The 21085-nt window shown below is 39.5% G+C and overlaps 2 protein-coding genes across 3 annotated transcripts in view; one reads left to right on the top strand and one right to left on the bottom strand.

Annotated features, from left to right (window-relative positions):
• The window catches only part of ppt1 (palmitoyl-protein thioesterase 1 (ceroid-lipofuscinosis, neuronal 1, infantile)), a 27664-nt gene extending 20234 nt beyond the window's left edge, over window positions 1-7430 (top strand). Inside the window, exons 1-10 of one of the 2 annotated variants that reach the window (XM_071499230.1) lie at window positions 118-161; window positions 1280-1402; window positions 3367-3476; window positions 4174-4301; window positions 4580-4650; window positions 5387-5489; window positions 5615-5705; window positions 5818-5916; window positions 6095-6166; window positions 6899-7430. In XM_071499230.1, the coding sequence (XP_071355331.1) occupies window positions 1288-1402; window positions 3367-3476; window positions 4174-4301; window positions 4580-4650; window positions 5387-5489; window positions 5615-5705; window positions 5818-5916; window positions 6095-6166; window positions 6899-7021 (912 nt within the window). In that variant the 5' untranslated portion in view covers window positions 118-161; window positions 1280-1287 and the 3' untranslated portion in view covers window positions 7022-7430. Of the gene's footprint in view, window positions 1-117; window positions 162-1279; window positions 1403-3366; window positions 3477-4173; window positions 4302-4579; window positions 4651-5386; window positions 5490-5614; window positions 5706-5817; window positions 5917-6094; window positions 6167-6898 lie in introns of those variants that run through there. The other variant, XM_071499231.1, reaches the window with a different exon arrangement.
• Window positions 7427-21085, bottom strand: cap1 (CAP, adenylate cyclase-associated protein 1 (yeast)). Its single transcript, XM_071499227.1, has 13 exons — window positions 20930-21085; window positions 15930-16034; window positions 15274-15374; window positions 15050-15127; window positions 13894-14037; window positions 12681-12766; window positions 11833-11938; window positions 10943-11123; window positions 10582-10763; window positions 10061-10184; window positions 9620-9702; window positions 9280-9423; window positions 7427-8718 (listed from the first exon to the last, which is right to left on the bottom strand). The coding sequence occupies exons 2-13, from the start codon at window positions 16030-16032 to the stop codon at window positions 8635-8637; spliced, it is 1416 nt and encodes a 471-aa protein (XP_071355328.1). The 5' UTR covers window positions 16033-16034; window positions 20930-21085; the 3' UTR covers window positions 7427-8634.

The following is a 21085-nucleotide window of genomic DNA, read 5'->3' as shown; positions in this document are numbered from 1 at the left end:
TCTTAGATAAACCGAGTGAAAACCCGTTTAACCTGGCAACACATGACCATTTTTTATTTTTTTTGCATTTAACCCCGCCCCTGAATCTGATTGGCTGTTCGGTCCAAACATCATCATGTGACAACTCGTACCCTAACAGATACAGGAAGGGGACATCAACGGTAAGTAATGTGTCCGCAGGTTAATGATGTTTTTAACTTTAATTTGGCTTGTTGTAATAAAACTATGCTTTATTTGAATGTTTGCTTGATTTTAACCTTTGTGGAATCTTAAATCGGGCACTGCATGTTTACGAAAATGTATTTAGTTCGTGATTATTTGGTGTAAAACCTGTGGTCTCAGCTTGTTCGAGCTAACTTACATGTTAGCTTCTTCGACCCATTTAAAACATGATGCTCAAGTACAATTTCTGGTCTCATTCACTGTCTTAACCGTGTTTTTTGCTGATATATCCGAGGCAGTGTCGGTGCAGTTGTAAAGGATTGATAACACTATAGATAACAGGAAATGAATAGTTTCTCTTCTGCACAATGACTGACTGATGTGTTTGACCATTGTAATGCCTTGACAAAACAGATAAGTGTTGTAATTGGTGCAGATTATTTTATGTGCAATTGTGCCAAAAATGTTAAACCCAGTGTAAATATTATTTGAGCTCCATGTGAAATCACTGGTTCAGTCCTCACTTGTCCAACTAAAATTGTAAAAATCAGACTATGGGCTGTGGTGGAAAATAATTAAGTACATTTCTTTATATATCTTACTTCAGTATAGTTTCAGAAGCACATTCTTCATTTTGATGGCACTTTCGAGTAAGTAAAAGACCTGAATACTTCATCATTGCTACACCTACATCAGCCTGAAGATTTGGAAAGCTCTGTAGCGAGGCTTTTAACAAAATCTCAAATTAGATCACACATTGTACCAATTTTAAATGGCTCCCTGTCACTTTCAGACCTCTCTGTAATCAAAAGAGCTGTTGTGTCCTCTGATCTCTGGGAGGTGTCTTAGATCGTCAGAGCTGGGACCTCTGGCTTTGTCCTGAAAACTAACTGCGACTGAGCTTTAGCAGTTGTCGCTCTTCGACGCTGGAACCACCCGACATAGCAGCTGAATCAGTGCACATCTTTAAGAAGCATCTTTCAAACCTACTTGTTTTGCCTCTTTTCTGATTTTCCACCTTTTACTTTGTGAGTCATATTGTCTGCTCTGTCTTGTCTGTCTTTTTTTTATTAAGTATAGAAATAAATTCGTGCTTGCTCTTTGTTTGTGGTTTCAGGCTCCAGAATGACAACAGCCCTCCTGTGTTTTCTCCTGGCTGGTCCAGTGCTGCTGGCTGCTGGCAGCCCAGTTCACGACTCCAACAATGGGACCGTACCAGTGGTGCTGTGGCATGGGATGGGTGAGTGACTGTGCTGCATTATTATACTGAAAGGATAAAAACATTACATTCACCTGTGTTTAACAGATGTTAATTTTATAGTGAGTTGTGTAGTTGAAATTATGAACCAAATTAGTTATTTTTTAGGAAGATTTGTGTCTATAATTATTTGTGTAACTGTGATAACCTTTTCTTAAATGTCTCCCTCGTGTTATAATCTTAAGCTTATAAGGAGACAGGAAAATAGAGCAAAACTCAAGACTTATAAAGGGACTAAATGCTCACAGTGTCATATCATATCAGAAAGGGAACGTTATTCTGCAGGACAGCTTCTCCCATGATAAACACATTATGCATCCACCCATGTTATTTTACTTTTTGAGTGAAAATGAAAGTAAAAAAACACCACTTCTTATTAACATTTACAATAACACAAGGACTGGGGAAATACAAACCTCACACTACCTTTAATGTGAGGTAGGTGAAGTGTGGTGTGTAGCCTCAGAGTTGACCATGCTTACATATGAAAGGTTTCTGGTTCTAATCCCACATGGCTGGAAAAATCCCCTAATAGGAAGTGAAAGAAACAAAAAACACTTTCTTTTCTACCTAAACAGAGTTGGCTCAGGTGCCTCTGAGATACCTCTCCCTGCTGAAGCCTCTTGTGTTTTAACAGCAGTTGACTGTGCTCTGCTGAGAGCTGCTGTCTGATTTTGATGTTTAACAGATGTTGATTTAAACCAGAATATTTCTGGGAAAGAGCTGCGTTCATGGCCGTCTTCCTTTGGTAAGGTTAGATTGATGAAGGCCTGTGTTCCTCAACGTTTCTCTTACAGTAAATAAATCCTATTAAAAGACAAAAACCTACAATGTCTGTCAGTGCTTTTAAAGTTCTCACCCTGTCTGTGACAAACAAGACTGTTTGTTCCCACTTTTTTAGCAAACATGAGTCCAGTGAGTATTTATGGCAGCAGGACAATGTTTGTGTGACTCAAAATAAACTACAATGCCCATGTTCATCATAATGATGAAGCAAGTAACACATGTAATGCTTTTTTTAATATTTTGGGTCATTGATATTTGGAGGTCTATGGCTTTTGATACACATGTCACATGTCAGGCTTTTGATACACAGACAATCCTTGTTCATAGAATCAATTTATAAATGGATTTTTTGATCATGAGAACTATTGAGAAGATTACCAGCTTTATCTTTTAATGCACGTGGTTGTTTTAACAAACTGACCAGGGGTTTCACAGTCTGACTCTGCTGGTCCCCACTTCAGCTGCAACCCCCATTATTTTTATTTTTATTTTTATTTTTATTTTTATTTTTATTTTTATTTTTATTTTTATTTTTATTTTTATTTTATTTGGGGAATAATCATACTTTAAGTTTTGGAACCACTGTTATTAAAATTGTGGGCTGTGGGGGATGTAAGTAGAGAGTATAATAAGCTGTGGGCAACAACTTAAGCTGTTATTTTTAGCCCATATTTGTTTACATTTATATTGGCACCATTAAACGTATGCTGAATTAGCTATCAGCAGGTCCTTTTTTCATTGTGCCCACGAATGTACAAAAAGTTATCCCTGAATTACTTTGACACAAAAGAAAACTTAAAAATGTGCCAATTCTAAAGCGAGTTCTGAAATCATGAGGAGCGTCTTTTTTCTATGACTTCTGAGAAGATTTATGTATGTTTATTCACGATGGACGTCAGCTGGGAATTCAAGTTACAACTGATCTAACAATATGTAGTATCGTCTGTTAAGATTTGACTTGAGTTCTAACTCTTAGGAAGGAGGGTGATTTTTTGACTGAAATTGCCTCACATCTCTCAGTTTGAAAACCTCAGATCTAGATTAAGGTGTTTAAGATGATGCAGATAAACTCAACATGCACTACATGTACATTTGGTGCTGTAAAGTGAGTCAAGTATAGCTCAACTGCTTAAATGATAATGTATGTATATGTTTACCAGGTGACAGCTGCTGTAACCCTCTCAGCATGGGAGCCATAAAGAAGATGATCGAGGAGGAGATCTCCGGCGTCTACGTGCTCTCATTGATGATTGGGAAAAATGTCATACAGGTACTTTTATACTGTAAAGCCTTTGTTTTTTTAAGTGAACATACTCCCTATTCTGTGCTAAAACTCTTATGAAGAAAATTTGTCTGTACTGAAGTGTCTTAAATACAAAATGATGAAGTTGCTGGTGAAAACAGGAACTGCAGTCACTTATTTAGGCTTTTTTTTTATATAGCAGAGGTCCATTTTAAAGCTGTGTTTTATTCCTATAATGTTATTTTAGATTGTTTCTCTAGCTAAAAAGTAGATACTTTAACCTACTTAACCTAAGAAACCTGTGTGACATTTCCCTGTGACTTTCTTAATTTCTGTAAACATACATACATTCATTCAGTGCACTGAACAGTGAAATCAAGTCCCCTTTTCCTTTTGAACAAGCTCACAATTCATGTCTCTATATGACATTTTTATCCAAGAATGTTGCATGTGAACCACACAGCTTTGATTGATTCATCCACATGACATGTAAGGATTCCTATTCTGTGATATTTACAGTGCCAGCGGCGCAAGTTACATCAGAAAAATAGCTCCTTTACAACTTCACTGTGTAATTTTTCTGTGTTAATATTCATAGCAGACCAGTACGACTGTTGCTTTTTTGCTTTGATCCGCTGCAACACCATGACTTTATCTCTGCGCTCGTCGTCTTCTTTTAATCTTTCTGTCATGCTTTGAACTTTTCATGTTTCTCCTCCTGCAGGACACAGAAAATGGGTTTTTCATGGACGTGAATGAGCAGGTGTCTATGGTGTGCAGTCAGCTGGCTCAGGACCCCAAGTTGAAGGGAGGATACAATGCTATGGGCTTCTCCCAGGGGGCGCAATTTCTGTACGTATCTCCTGTTCTGGACACTGAATGGTTTTGTTATGCGTATGTGAGAAGAGGTGGACAGATGCTGTGTTGGGATAGATTCCCTTCTTGACTTATTCTTCTTCACAGTGAATGAAGTACATTTAAAAAAAACAGACTCTTAGAGAAGATTTCAGCTCTGCTTGAGAAGGTGAAGATAGTAAAGTTCACATCCTGAGCTTCATTCTCAGGCCGCAGCCTTTGTTTGAGCATGTTCTCTTTTCCTGATGAGAATGAGGAAGTTCCTCTCTTCACAGGAGGGCCGTGGCTCAGCGCTGTCCCTCTCCACCAATGAAAACCCTGATCTCCGTCGGTGGTCAGCACCAAGGTAATACCATTATGAGAAACCGCAATACCAGATCAGCTCACTTCCCTGAGCAGGAAACTACATTAAGTTTTGGTATCATATGTGATATTTAACCAAGCGTGGTATATCAAAATGTCTGTTTCATTGAGCTCCACTGTCGTCTGGTTCCTTCATCACCATGAATGTAGACACGGCTGAAAATACTCAATACACCAAATGTGACAACTGGCAGTAAAAAAAAAAAAGCATAACTGAGCCTTTTTCAAAAAAATAAAAAATAAGCAGAATCAAGTAGTGAGGGTCATCAAAGTTTTTTAAAGTTCAGACCAGTAGTGCAGCAGTTGTTTTGAAATTTTTAAATTTCAGTTTCAAAGTTCATTCTTGACCTTGACAAAACAATCTCACCTAAAGATCCATTTAATAGCTTTCTGGAGCTTTCAATTGCAACACATGATCTTATTTTATTTAAATTTTCTTCTGTGTTTGCACCTCAGATGAATTTTCTCTTCTAGATAATTAAGATAAATTACATTTTTATGATCTTCCTCAGAAGATTTTCAAATATACATTTTTTGTGCGTATTTTAAGGACTTCTCCTCCATGTTGACACTGTGACTATGTATCTCCAGACCAGGCCTTTATTTATAGCTCCCCCACCTTTTTGTTTAAACTGTACAAGAGAGTGTGACTATGAGTCACCATCATCACAAACTCTTGTCTTGAAAAAACACCTCTCCACGTCTTTGTCATTCCTCAGGGGTGTACGGGCTGCCCAGGTGTCCCGGGGAGAGCTCTCATATCTGTGACATGATACGTAAAGCTCTGAACAGTGGAGCTTACACTGACCTGGTTCAAAAACAGTAAGTGTCCCTGAATGGCTGCGTGTCGCGGTGTTGTGTGGCTGTTGTCACCACTGGACTGACTGATGTTCCTGTTTAACTGATGTGCAGCACTGACTGGATGTTGTGTGTGCGTTGGTTATCAGCCTGGTGCAGGCGCAGTACTGGCACGACCCGCTAAATGACGACCTGTACAAGAAGCACAGCCTCTTCTTGGCCGACATCAATCAGGAGAGGGTCAGTATTTTTTTATTGCATAATACTAATATGATTTTACATAATTACTTCTTGTTATGCGAATCCAGTTGAGTATATTCAGCTTGCATCTTTATTTCTTCCTGCTTTAAAGGCAGTAAATGAGACTTATAAGAAGAATCTTCAGCTGCTGGAAAAGTTCGTCATGGTCAAGTTCCTGAGTGACACTGTCGTGGATCCTGTTGTTACTGAGGTACCGCACCAAACACCCACTCACATCGTGTTCTTTTTGTCGTCGTTTTCTAAAGCGTCATCACTCACAGATTCCTCAGTTCAACAGGATAAGTATCAGTATCATAATGAGTAAACTGTGTCTGTGTTTGTCAGTGATTGTAATAAATCAGCATCACATTTCCTGATTTCTCTCATAGTGGTTCGGCTTCCTGAAAACCGGCCAGGCCAAAGAGACAGAGACTCTACAGGAGAGCGTTCTCTACAAAGAGGTAACGGTCTTTGTGTTGTGTGGCTTTGTTGTGAGGATTGTTAATCTGTCAGTATTCTGATTGTTCACAGAAGAGCAGAGTTAAAAAGTGTATTAGCGGCAACACTACTTGAAGTCCCCTCGTTTTTCACTCTTAAATTTAAAATGACTCTACTTTTCTTGCCAAAGCCCAATAAGTAATTTCATATAAATCATTGAGCTGTAAGTATATAATTGTGGTGAGATGAGAATAAATGTCCTTGTATTACAGTATACAGTTATAATTCATTTATTAAATGTTTCTTTGCTTATAAATGCTAAATATGGTGACTTACAGCCACTTGTTACCATTCAGCATTACTTTAAAACCATTGTTCTAGATGTAAAGTCTTCATGAAGTCTCATCAGTTAGTTGTTTAATGTTACATGTGATGGTTTGAAAGCTTCCAAGTACAACGTTGTTGTACTTTAACGTTCTTCTAAAGACAATGGATTTAGATAAACTATGACAAAGTCTGAAATGAATAGTTTGACATTTTGAGATAGTGTTTTCTTATTTGCTTTTCATTAAATTGGTACTCAGTTTCTGGCCAAAAAAGCTAGTTAACATATTCCCCAAAACATTTAACTGTTCCTCTGTCATCTACCATTTCAATCTTTTATACATCACGGTGTATCATTTCGCATCAGGGACCATCTTTACATTTGGACAGTGAGGTTTCTGAGAGTCTGAAGTCTGTGTGTCTCTGTTCAGGATCGTCTGGGCCTGGCAGCGATGGACAAGGCTAAAAAGCTGGTTTTCCTGGCAAGTGAGGGAGACCACCTCCAGTTCACCAGAGAGTGGTTCAACGCAAACCTGCTGCCTTATTTGCGCTAAACACACTTTTAATGCTGCTGGAATCCAGTTGGTTAATTTGCAGTAAATTGTAGTGTCAGGCTGCAATACCTGGAAGGAAACAAACTGTTTCAAGAGCAACATGATGCAAGTTAAGATTAAATTGAAGCTTAACAACAAGAGCAGGCTGCAGAGAGCACATCATACTTTCATTTTGCACTAATCACTTGTCGATGCCGTTTTCTGACGCCATTAATTTTAGCAGCTAATTTGTGTTAGTCCACTGTTGTACTACTGATGCTAGACTCTCAAATGTTATGTTCAGTGTCAAGTCTCCTAATGAGGTCATGGTTTTTAATAATAAAATTTTGTGTTAACAGTCTAATGTACATAATTTGCATCTGTACATATTACATGTTGAATCCAATAAAGACAGACCAGAATACATTCATTTTATTGCAACATTTTTAATGATTTCTCCAGTACTAATGAGCAGATCTGATTTTGGACCCAAAATGTAAAGAGGTAAAAGAAAAAAAGAGACAATATAAAAAAAAAAAATTCAGCAAAGAGCTTCACAGCTACAAAAGCTGAAGGTAACCGAAGAGTGCAGACAAGGCTAGGAGCGAGTGGAGAGATGATGATGATGAGGGCTAATATTTAAGACTATAGTAATTATCCATATCTATACAGATGATAACAGCTGATATTTCCAACCTAGAGACTGATGTGGCGGTGAAGCCTTCAACAACAATCAATGATTATGTCTTTCAGTCTCTTTTGTGCATCACTTTCTGTCTCCTCCACTTTGTGTCAACATCTCTATGCTCTTCACCGCAAACTTTTTCTTACATGCCTCCTTATATGGAATGTTTTTAACACTCAGGAATGTCCTATGTGTGGATTTAAGGGAAAGCACATGGAGTTGTAATTTTTCCTGCTATTTTAATTGCACCAATATCATCTAGATGAGGAGTTCCATGATGTGAAATAGTGGTTTCTGCACGCAACTTGTTTTTACTCCTATTTATGTGCTCTCAGAGTGCTGACAAATCTTCACATGTCATTATACACTATGAATGTTAATAATTTTACAGTGGAGGTGATATGGATGCCATTACCCTCTGTAATGTAAAAGGTCTTTGTTTGACAGGTGCTTCACCAGTGACTTGCATATAATGAAACAGAAAACAAACACCAGGCCCTCCTGGCTGCAGTGCTTTTGTTGCAAAGGAACCATGTTGGCTATTCTACATGTTCAATTGAGCTTAGCATTATCCAGACAGATAAAAATACCATACAGAGCATCCCAGCTATTGGCAAAACTCATGAACTTTTTTTTTTTTTTTTTGAAAAGTGCTCACTGGCTCACAGGGAAACCCAATTTGAATGACAAGCTGCTCCCTGCTGATTGGCTGGAGGATGTGCTCCAGGTAAAGCGAGCAGTCCTCTCATTGGCTTATGGAAGGGACAGCTTAAGCTGTGATTGGCTGATAAGGAAGAAGGGAGGGAGATATAACGCATGAGGTCCGAATCTCAGTCTACAGTGTGAGAGTTAGCTGGTGGGGTGGTCGATCAGTCAGGTAGGCGATTGCAAAAAAAAGGGGTGGGGATGGTGTCGAAGAGGGGCGGCCGTTTCATTTGCTGCCCCCTGTCTATCCAGCGATCTCTGTTGCTGTGGTAACAAGCTTCTGGCCGTCCCAGACGGTCTTGAACTGCTCAGGAACAGGAATCTCCGTCTAAGAGAGAGGAAAAAAACAAATTGAAATATTTATTTTATGTGTAAACTCATTTTCAGATATGAAATACATAATATTTCTGATTTCATTTAACTGTTGAAACCAAGCAGTGAGAGCTCTGTCTTCTCACTGCTAATCCCCTAAAAATGTTTTTTTTTTGACAATAACTGTAGATATGAAACACAGAAAGGTTTACCACATGATGAGAATGTATAAATTGCTCTGGCCTTTAAGTTAATTGACGGCATTTGATTCAGACTTTTGCCATGTTGAAGGTGAGAAATTTCACAGGTTTCACTTAATAAGGTTGTCATCATGATTTAAACATTAAAGTGCCTTGAGTGTAAATGTGATGGTAATTTAACATGTTTTTATGTCTGAATTACTCTTTTTGCTTTAAACAGAGGTTGTAAAACCAGCTTATTCAATTAATTAAGTCTGATTCTGCAACTTGATCTATTTTTACAGCCTAATTGGCAAAGTAGCTACAGAGACCAATAACAAAGCAGCAGGCGTAATGCAAATCCTATGATCACTTTTCCTTCCTGAGTGGATACTCACGAATTCGCCGTCTTTGTTGGGTACCAGGATGTTCATCTCCGAGCTCTTGGCGCTGACTATCTCGCAGTTCAGGGAATCTTGGCTCAGGTAAACATGGCAACCGTCCGTCTTGTTGATGGAGATGGTGGGCACCTTACCCATGACCTGGGTATATTTCAAAAAAAGCAACAGATTTTAAAACTACAATTACATGAATATAAAGCAGGTAGTCATGAAAAGTGCATTAATGTTCATTCATATAGAAATATTTGGGTGATATCATGAAATGCAATGACAGAATCCAAATAACAATAATAATAATAATAATAACCAATATAATAATACTGCATCTTGTACACACCTGGATCTTGACGTCTCTGCAGTTGATGATCTCTACGATGCCCACGACATCATCAAACACCAGGCCCATTTTCTTACAGTTGTCTAATGGAGAAAAACAAACATGTTGTATTTAGAGGACTGAAGCTTGTACGGCATGTCATGTAACTGGCATGAGTTGATATTTGAAAAATAAACACAACCTGTTCTACCCTCAAATCACTCATCTTTTCTCCAATTTTTTGTATTGGTATTTAATTTTTGTCCATTTTTATTGAATGAGTGGGCTACACACTACATGTGCAGGAGCAGGGCCATTCAAACACATAAGCAACTGCTGACAACTTACAGTGGGGTCCAAATCTCTCAGACCAGTGGCCTTAGACTTTTGGACCCCACTGTATATGCACACATTTAGTCACTTTTTTCCCAGTATTTTATTTGTGTACTGCTCATGTCTTACCTAAAATAATGGAGTTGATTTTGCCCTTGACCTGCAGGGTGCTCTTGTTACACTTGAAACCATAAACCACTTGCTTCAGCTCAGTATCACTGATCACCAGGTCCTGCTTGTCCTCCTGGTTCTCCTACAGGGGACAAGAAAAAAAAAAAAAAAGTGAACAAGAGATTAAAAGAGTTCAAGCACAAGGCCAAGAGCTGATGAGACAGTATGAGTTTAAAACAGGGTTCAACACTGAAGTTACTTAATAAAAGCTTGCTTTAAATAGCAACAATTCTTTTAAGTAATTCTGGCTGACTGACTCATTCTGGCAGTTCTCTCCTCTTGTTGCATAAACAAATCATTCCAGCTAAAAGCAACAACATTGTCCACATGTTTTGATATGGCCCTCTCCTTTTTTCCATTGCTTTTCCTCTCACGGGGATAACGTAACTACAATTCAGAATAAACTTGGCTCTAGTTTGGAGTTGAATCGGCTGCGATTTCTCATTCAACTTTGTAGAGGCAGTGGTCCAACAACTTACCACTTTCCACTTCTTCCCGTCAAGCTCCAACACAGGGGGCAGAGTGCGGGTCGGGGTAGCAGAGGCAGCAGGTCGGGGGGCGGAGGAAGAGAAGGGTTTGGGTCCGGTACGCACTGAAGCACCCTGAGCCCTCAGGTTAGGATTCTTATGGGTCTTCTGGTCGTCACTCACATGCTTCAGGCCTGGAGAGGTCGAGGAGGGAATTGAAAATAAATGAACATAGGGCCGTATGTTCGTGAGGTAGACAGTATTTTCAAGTCATTCGTGAGGATATTAAAAATTAACGAAATTCATCACGATCAATTTATTTTGAGTGTTTTTTACACGACGTGCAATATGTTGCCCCATCCCTATGACCTACCCTTGGTGATGTCAGCTCCCTTGTTGATGGAGGCGAACAAAGCGTTACGATCATCACCGCCGCCGCCGCCAGAGGATGCGCTCAGGTCCATGGGGGGAGGAGGAGGTCCAGGTGGAGGTGGGGGAGGACATCCACCAGCAGGAGCACTGGGAGGAGCTGCAGTTGCTGAAGCTATGGGACCCTAAGGTGCACAGCAAATCAAATGTCACTGAAACCATCTAATGTCACAGCACAAGTCAAACATTTTTAAACAACTGTTCAGGAAAAGTCACAAACAACAGATGTTGTGTTTTACTTAAAGACAGATGTTATATTATCAAAATAGTTGGCAATTAATTTTCTGTTGATCAACTAATAAGTAAATTGACTAGTTGTTGCAGCTCTGATTTTAGACTATTATTTGTCTTTGGTTTGAACATTTGAAAAAATGTTATGGCATTTTTATTATTTGGATTTATGAGGAAACAAAAATGAAGCTGACTTTGTCTTTACAGTCACTTTCCACGTCTGAACTGTTCAATGTGGAACCAAAATCCTGTTATTACATGATTTCTCTGATGTGTCTCGTCTACCAGCACAGAAATTTCTTTCATGCTTCAGTTTTTTTTATTGACTCAATTTCAGACAACTTCCCATTATTGTATCTATTTGTAAACTTAGATATCGTACATTTCTGAACAAGAATTCTCTGAGTAAATCTTTGTGTACTGAGTCCTTGTCACATTCGTGTGATTATTCATGCGATCACTTTAGAACTGCTCCTAAAGGTTATTCTTCACTATAAGTTGGAGTCAGTTGCTTTTCAAATGTATCTTATTCTTCACTTTCAACAAAAAACTTTTACTCCTCAGTTTTCTCCTTGGAAGATTTATAAATTGATAAATTCTCACACTCTTGCTCCAGCTCAGTCCGGTGGTGTGGTGCTTTTTGATGTAGTTTTGCAGCTCAGTCCAGATGGAGACATAGGCCTTCACCCAGTCCACATGTGTCTTGTTCCTGTTGGGGAAGGAAGCAGGGTCGTCTGTTGATCACCTTTTTACATTCAAATCTTTGTTTTTTTATGTTTATTTTTCCCCTCTAGCAATTTATTCTTCCTTTTCATGTCTCTATCCCACAGGAAAACACACAATACATGAGCTCATCCACACACTGAAACAGAATTAGACATTTACAACATATATATGTCTAACACGTTCTTACTCAAATGAACTACTAAGCCAACTTGTATTTGGATACAGGATTAATGTTTTGCATTCAACTCTGCAGAGAGCTAACCGTCAGATTTGAATACAGGCCTGTGTTTTTGTGCAACTGTTCAGCACAAACATGCTGATTTTACTCTGAGTAACTTCTAACTTGATTGTGCCTCAGATCTGCTGAAAAACACAAAAGCTTTGACTTCAGGTCTAAATGCGGGAAGTCTACCCCCAGCATGCGTCAGCATGTTGTGTGGCGGTGCTGACTCAGTAGAACTGTTGGATAGTACAACTTAAAAAGAGCCTGAAGGAAGAAAAGGATGAAAGACAGATGGGCCCTGCAAACAGCTTGGGTGCATTTGAAAGTTCCTGTGATCCCTTACATTCATCAGATGTGTTTCAAAAACAAAATGACGCAGTTCCTAAAAAAATAAGAACAAATTGCAAAAGGAGTCCCTCCAGACATGTACTGTGTTAATTCTAAAATTAGTGTGTGGACAGCTTTACTGCCGCAGACAATAGGAAACAGAAGCTTTACTCACTTCTCCTTGTATTCCTTGAGCACACGGTTAGTGTAGAACATGGCGGCATCCTGCATCTCTTTAACATAAGGGCATGGTTTAGGAGCCTGGGACAAAGAAATAATAATTGATTCATGTCTACACTGAGGTTAAAGGAATAGTTTGACATTGAGAAATACGCTTATTTGTTTACTTGCTGAGCATGAGATGAGAAGACTGTTACCACGCTCATATCTGTACAGTAAATATGAAGCTACACCCAGCAGTCAGTTAGCTCAGCTTAGCTTAGCATAAAGACTGGAAGTTGGAGGAAACAGCTAGCCTGACACGGGCAAAAAGGTAACAAAATCCACCTTTACACTTCAGTGTTTGTCTGTATTAAAGACATGAGATGTAACATGTTAATTAGTGAGATTTAAAGGTACTGGTTGGCAGATTTTGTTACCTTTGGACAGAGCCAGGATAGTCGTTTGCCCTTGTTTCCAGTCTTTATGCTAAGCTAAGCTAATTATCTGCTGGCTCCAGCTCCCTAATGCATCAATATTAGAGCAGCATCAATCTTCTTTTCTTACTCTCAGCAAGAAAACAATTAAGCCTATTTCCATAAACTATTGTTTTAATTTCAGAGCTTTAGATGCATCTATAAGCACAGTCTGAACTTGAGGCAGGCCAAGCTGTTTTCCCCTGTTTCCAGTCTTTATGCCGACTTAAGCATATTGCCTCCTGACTGTAGCTTCATATATAGTGCACAAACGTGAGTGTGTTATCAGTCTTCTCATCCAACTCTTGGCAGCAAAGAAAATAAGTGTCAAACTTCTCCTTTAAATTGTAAACTACAGCAGCAAATGAGTGGTAAATGTAATAAATTCAGTTCACAAGTTTATGAGGAGGTGCAGCGTGGGTGTGCAAAGAATGAATCTATTATGTGAATTTGAAAAGCTGCTGCATTATTCATAAGAGTCAAAAAAAACAACAAAAAAGAGTTAATCATCTAAACAGCGCAGCTCTGTTGCCGGCGTCTGTGTGTCAGCCAAGAAACTGTCACTGACCGGTCAGTGATGACAGAATCAAAGAGAGGCTTGTTTCCCGCCATTACACACTCATTTATCCAACCACACACATACAAACAAAGCACAAATACACATACACACAGAATCACTCACTCTAACACACAAACCAAATTGCTAAAAAGTTTCCCTTCCTGCCGATTAAGCACTCCCATCCCCAGTCTCACCATGGCGACCCATCCGAGGGCAGGCACGCTCTCGCTGACGGCGGAGAGGTGGTTGAAATGCGGCGAGGTGCGGTTCTGCTCGCGGAACGCCTGCACCTGCTGAATCGCTTTGGACACCGGCTGCATGAGAGTCGTCAAAACTGCCTGAACGGGAAAAAGACGACACAAGTTTTCAGATTTCAAGAACTTTTCTGTCAAATGGTAGATTTGAGCAAGTTAAGAGTCACTTTTGTGCAGTGACAAAAAAAAAAAAACAAAAAACACTGATACAAATTAAAAGGTCTCCTGTTCAGTCACATGACAATGTGGGATATAGAAGTAACTCCAGTTATGCATGTGGAGCCACTGTTACTATTTTATATTGTTATTATTATCATCATCATGGGAATACGATTAGTTGAACTGGGTGAATTAATAACCAAAACCACCGATACCAAGTCTTGTTTTAAGATTAGTCCCATGTGAGCACTCCTGCACTCTCTGCTTCTGTTACTGTTGTGTTAATGCACAACGTGATCAACTCTATGGCTTTAATTCACACATTAAACATTTACTATTAAAAGCATCTTGTGTTTGAACACACCTGATAGTAATTTACAGAGACGAGTAAAAAATGCCTTTGGCAAATCATTCAGTGTCATTGAAAATGTTTTCAGAAAACTATTCAATGATTCTTCAAGCCCTTAAAACAAAACTATATATATGTATTTCTGGCAGTAGCATTATTTGGTATCAGAGCTGAACCAAATTTTGTAGAAAAGTCCACTTTGAGTCATTTCAGCATGATAAGGCTGGTACACAATAAAACATCCATCTAGTGTTGCTGTGTTGATATCAACAGGCAAAATCTGACACTGAACTATTTATCAAAACCTACTCTGTAGATTATCAACAGTGGGACTCTCATTAACTCTTGCGTCAACCATACATGCAGCTTTAATAGTCAATCTATCCAGTGAGTCTGCAGATGTTTAAATGTGAATACATTGAGGCAGGAAATGAGGGGAAACAACAGAGGAGTGAGAGGGCTGCAGGGATGTAGGACAGGAGGCAAACCTGATGAATTGTGCAGACCATTGAAACCGATCGATCAGTGAGCTGTTTACTTAACTGAGGCATCAACTGACTTAGCAAGTACCAAGTGTGTTAAACTCACATCAGAGGGCTTCTGGGAGGACGAGGCTGCCATGAGGAGTTGTCTCTGAATGGAGAATGCCTGCTTCATCATTTCTGCCTGGTAGGACAAGAGAGGGAATTCCAAAAAAAAAAAAAAAAAAAGAAAGTCATCTCACTGGTAGAGAGAGCTTGATGAATACAAATGACAGGCGGCTTTATTTAACTGGCACATTTAATACCATTTTGTGTCTAGAATGGACTTACGTGTTTCTGCACATCGCCCCCTATCTGCTGGCTGAGGGAGACGTACTGGGCCAAAGGACCGCTGACGATCTCGTCAAAAGCCTCAACGAACACAGAAACAGCTGCAAAGATAAAAACGGAGATACAAATGCATTTAAACATTTTAAAAAGAGGCATTGATGTGGGAAAATTAAACAAAATGAACTGAAAAGAAAAAGTTAAAAAAAATTAGTTAAAGCAATAAAATGTATGGGGAAGTTACACTATCGTAATAAATAACCCCAAATTAAACAAAACAAAAGTACAGTTGAAAAATGAATCACAGGCACAGGAAAGTAAGGGCTTTTTATTCAGATTTCCAAGCATCACTACATGCTCAGATGTTTTACAGTAAATGGGGAAAAAAATGCCACCATCAAAACCAAATTATTTTGTGCAGCCAGTGATCTGCTTCATGAGGAAGGACAGTCTAAAATCTGATTTAAAAAAAAAAAAAAGAAAAAAGGATGCTTTTTCCTATCTGGCATTTACGCTTTCCATTGACATGTTTATCTGATTTGATTGTAAATCCAGCCTCAACCTTAGACTCAACTTTGGTATCAACATTATCACCAGACATCTTATATTCATGTGACGTTTAGAGTGATTGTTGCATAATAATGACACTTGATGACTACCTCCTCCAGCAGAATCTCCGGCGCTGCCTCCGGGGCCTGACATGGCCTCCAGACGGCCCACCGCCACCTCCAGCCGCTGCACCAGACTCGCCAACTCTGCCATACCTGTCAGGTGGAGAAAAGGATTGAGACAGGTGAAAACAGGAAGAGCAGACTCCAAGCATCATAGTTATATCTGTAACCCTTTGACCTGTGATTTCAAAAGGCTCTTACACTGAACAAGGGCATCCTTATCTAGCAAATTTTACACAAGGTTCAATTAAATTTTTTGAAACCCTAAAAACAGATGTAATTTATTTCACATTATAGCTCAGCTGCTGAACTTTCTCTTTTTGAACTTTCTGAATTTCCTCAAGGGATTAATAAAGTATTTTATCTATCGCAACAAAATATAGACTTTGTGATCATATCCACAGACCAAACCAGACAAAAAAGCTTTTCCAGTTTTTAATAATTGTAATGGTGTTTGTGTCCGTTTTGATCAGCTGTTTTTAATTATCAAGGCACAGTGGTACTTTCTGTTCTAGCCTTCTAATTGGAGGACTCATTTACTCCTGGGACACAAGATGAAGGCAATCACTGCAATTAAAATTTAGCTACTAGGATAACAACAGTGGTGCTCTGAATCCTGGGCACATTTGCAGTTGGTTGATTTAGTCCTACAAGGCTTGAAACAATGTGTGTAACTGCCAGCAATCGCATGTAAACAACATATAATGCTCTCACTCATTACACACCTCATATGCAATTATTATATAATTGCTATAATAATTATATAATAATTGTTATTGTAACAAACATTGTACAATTTTCTAACTTAATATATTGATTGTTTTGTCTATAAAATGTAATTTGCCTGTTATAATTTACCACAATCCGAGGTGACACCTTAAAATGTTGTTTTGTCCAACCAACAGTCAAACACACAAAGATATTCTGTTTACTATTGTGAATGACAAAGAAGTTTAAGGAAGCCGTTACACGCAAAAAACAAACCAAAAAAAAAAAAAAAAAAAAAACATGCAAGAACGCAGTAATCACAGAAGATGAAGGACTGCACTGAAATTCACTTAGAACTCCAACAGTCCAACTTAGTCCAATTTATTTACATTGAATCCCATTGTGCCACATTATCCACACAGACCAAATCCCCCTTAATCTGAATACATGGAGCAAAAAAATGCAAATGTGTATAGGTGGAAATTTCAAGGCCTCCTTTGCCAGCCCTGTAGGGAAGTCACTGAATTCCAGCTGAGGAGTGGTTGAATAACAAAAAAGGATGAAGAGTGGGATTTGTTGTTGAGCAGGTCAGGACTTGCTGAGTAAAGCTATGTAGATCGTTACCAGTCACTGCTGACTTTGTGAAGAGTGCAGACCTGCCCTGTCATCCCAGCTATGTCAGTTGAACATGCTTGTGTATTTCACAACGAAAAAATTTCTAAATTTAAGGGCAGGACCAATAGACCAAACCTAGGAGGTGGTTGTACAGCAAAAACATTACAGACAGGACTAAATCTGTTAACAGCAAAGCAGTGAGAAATGTGTACCAACATGCAAATCGATACTCCTAACTTACCCATTCAAGTACATGATTAACTAACTTCAGTCCAAATATAGCATCATTTTTTACACCTGAAGTACTCAGACACACCTAATGAGGAAGGTCAACATTACACAAAACGGCCGTAATCTGACGCTGCCTTCATCTGTGTGGCTGAGTGTGTCTCCAGTCTCAGGTACTTACACCTGGCTGACGATGAACGGAGCTACACAGACCACTCTCACTAATGAGTCCACGAGATAAACCAGCTGCCACTGTCTCACTTTCACTACAGAGGCCCTGAACTAAGTCTGTACAGATCTAATGACTGAGACTGCTGAACATCTTTGGCTGTGACAGTTCAAGCTACAGGCTAAAAAGTTATGAAAATCGAGGGAAAAGAGTTTATATATATATATAGATACACTATGTAGGCTATACTGTGTGGGGCCAGTTATCAAACCCCAGCTTTGATTGGTCAAATGACTCATAACACCAAATATTTCCCAGTTACAGCCTCTCAAGTGGGAGGATTTGCTGCTTTTCTCTGTTTTGTATCATTGTTAACTGAAATCTTTTGATTCTCAGTCAAAACAAGATATTTACCAGCTTTTGGTGCCTGATTCATAACCTTGTTTACTTATTGTTAGATTAGATAGATTTGGATTTAGAATAATTTAAGAGCTTTCACACAACAAGTAATCAAAAAATGGTTATCAAATCTCAGGTATCATATTGGCAATAGTATCAAAACATTTCAAACAATACAGGGTTAGGGTTATGGTGGTATTTTGTGTCCTATCAAGTTAAAACCGGAAGGAAATGCGACTCTTCCTTGAGGTTTTTGTTTATGGCAAGTTGGAAAAGTTGCTAAAATTGCATTATGCTATTATGTGACTCAGACACACCCTGAGGCCCATGTTAATCATGTTGTTGTTGCCAGTATAATGGTGCCTTAAAGCATGGTGGGGTAGGTTATATATTATGTCAGCCCCGGAAGCTATTAACTGAAATCATATCAATAGGCAGGAGTATCAGTGGCACTGTACTTAAACCCTAAAATGTTTGCTGAAACTACTCCAGGAGGGGCGATGACTTGTCAGTTTTGAAAACAAAAGACAAAACATCCAATAACTCTTAAAGATGAAGTACTACTCTGACAGCACATATGACAGCTCCACTTTAAAACGTCCCAACTTCCCTTTGTTCTGCCTCACTCATTCAGACAGGGCTGTAAATTAACTTCTCCATGAGTCTTAGAGATAAATTAGATCATAGCAGGACACACACTCTTGCTACCCTTGGCCTACATGCAGCTACACAGCTACAGTTACAGTACACCTGCAGCTACCAAAGTTCAGCTGTTACGTTTCCTGCTCTCAGCTGAGAATTGACTCACCAGCGATACAGGAAGGGAGTGGCCCCTAAAGGTGTAAGTGCACCAGTGTAATAGACACTTAAAAACAAACACCTAGATGTAACTGTTGCTTTGAAAAGGAACTGTAAATTACTAACTGCACTGTGTACTGGATGTCCTGCCATATCAGTTTAAATGCTTGAGAACATTTCCTAAAGTCCACTAAAGTAATGTGACCACATATGTTCAAGCCAAGTGCTGACCACCAAGGAAAGTCCACTCTCAAGGGAGAAGAAACAAATTTCCAGAGACGTGAGGGCAGATATAGCCATGATGACTCAGGACAGGAAATCGTGCCTGCCATAACATTTTCCTTAGATTTGCGTACTATAAAAAGCCAAGATGGGTAAAAGTTGGGCTTAACCACAACTTCAGAGGTGGAGGAAGTCTACTGCAACCTTTTTAAACTAGAGTGTGTGTCCAAAGCCTGATATATCTTAATCCTCAGAGCCATAGAGCTCCATTTTTGTCCAAAAGTAAAAACACATCAAGGTGCTCTGCTGCACTGCTTCGTCAATCACAATGAACACGATAACTGTCATTTACTTTTAAGTCGAGTCCAACATAAATATTTAAATTCTTTCACTGAAAACTCACTGGAGATCCAAATCTACACCTGAAAACAGTGCCTAATAAATGCACTAGAGCTGAGATGAATATATATGAAAATAGACACTACACTTTTAATAGGGTCCTCTCACTGTTCGGTGCTCAGGCCCTAATGAGTATAGCTATCAAACAATTACAGTTGTAAATCTCTATAAGACCAGACCTACAAGAAGGAGAACCCATCATAGTTAATATCATGAATAATATTAAAATTATTGTGGACAGAGGCACCTGTGGGTCTTGGGCTGCTGTGGAGGTGCTAATCCAGCATCTGCCCCTAGTCTATGGAAAGAATAATTTTTACGTGGATTACATTTTCTCCACCTACACTGCTGACTGCATTCACAGACCTACTTCTGTGGAGAAATGGCTGAAATATTCTGCATAAAGCACCATCAGCATGCAGGGGCAGTGAAGTAGGTTAGGGTTTGTGCCTCTCTGCCTTTTTTTTGGGGGGGGGGCTGGGGTGCAGACATCCAGACATGAAGGAGTCAGTCCAGCAGTATATGTGCAACCATTTCCATGTGTTTGCACGAATAAAACAACACACACATCATTTCTTCTTTGTCGCAGAGGCAGAAGTAGGTCAAAGCAATGGCGGTGAGCTCTAACCTTGCTCACAGTCCTACTTCGGTGGGCTCAAGCCTCCAAACAAATCAAGTTCAAGCCGCCGATGTTAATGCGATCACTGGGGCTTCAATCAGACGGCCAGGGATGAGAGACGGCGCGGCTGAAGCTAGCTAGCAGAGCCGGTGGTGGGTGTCGTGGGGAACTGTGTATCCCTTGCTAATTTAGTCTCCCCTGCCTCAGAAACCACTGTTTACCACTCGTCCAGGATCGATCAGATACGAAAGATTAACTCATTTTTAAGGTTCAGTTTCTAAAAAGAGCAAAAAAAAAAAAGCGGTTTGATTGATAAAGACACAAATCTTGCGGGCTAAACAAAATGTGTCATAACAGTATCGGCGACAAAACGGCAGCTAGCTAACACAACAGTTGTAAGTATCGTTTGCCTAATTTGTGTCTGTCAACCCCTTCCCCTTATTTGACTGTCTGCTGTCTGTTTCGGCATTTCCTGGATTTTTTTTTCCTCTAACACACCCCTCCCTGTGTTAGCTAACACTGCACTAGTCTGCAGGAAAAAAAAAAAAGAAGTAGCCAAATTGCGAGGAACCAGCGTCTCTCCTCATAGAAAGAAGAAGTCGTGAATTAAGTGAAGGATTATTACACATAACATAGTCTGTGTCGATCGGTGTTACATTTTTCAGACTAACGGTGTCGGCTAGCCGGGGTGTGTTAGCATCACACCGATTTCAATAAATTACTTCTGCTTAAGGGAAGCGGCGACGCATTGTTGCCTCCTTTTTTTGACGCGGAAGAAAAACAGTTAAGTGAACTACAAGCCGCACAGCGCGGAAACCGCAAGATGCTCACCTGATAAACTGGTCAAGCAGTGATTTGGTCCTTTATATCTCCGTGTATCCGCGGTGGGGGAGGCACAGAGGAGCAGGTTCGTAAGACAGACTGGGCTTCGTCGTTTTCTTCCTGTATGCCAGGTTACCCAGCATGCACTGCGCTGTGTTTCCGCCC

Source organism: Trachinotus anak, unplaced genomic scaffold (assembly GCF_046630095.1).
Source record: "Trachinotus anak isolate AG129_WGS33_773 ecotype Australia unplaced genomic scaffold, CSIRO_AGI_Tana_v1 ptg000016l, whole genome shotgun sequence".
NCBI lineage: Eukaryota > Metazoa > Chordata > Actinopteri > Carangiformes > Carangidae > Trachinotus > Trachinotus anak.
This window is presented reverse-complemented; position numbering and strand designations above follow the sequence as displayed.

What these genes read in the sequence shown, in the direction of transcription:
- cap1 (XM_071499227.1), bottom strand. Translation starts at nt 16,032, where the DNA reads ATGGCAGAGTTGGCGAGTCTGGTGCAGCGGCTGGAGGTGGCGGTGGGC. An exon ending in GCAGAGACGTCAAGATCCAG is followed by an intron (nt 9,424 to 9,619) that starts GTGTGTACAAGA and finishes AAATATACCCAG; the next exon opens with GTCATGGGTAAGGTGCCCAC. An exon ending in CCAACAAAGACGGCGAATTC is followed by an intron (nt 8,719 to 9,279) that starts GTGAGTATCCAC and finishes CCTCTCTCTTAG; the next exon opens with ACGGAGATTCCTGTTCCTGA.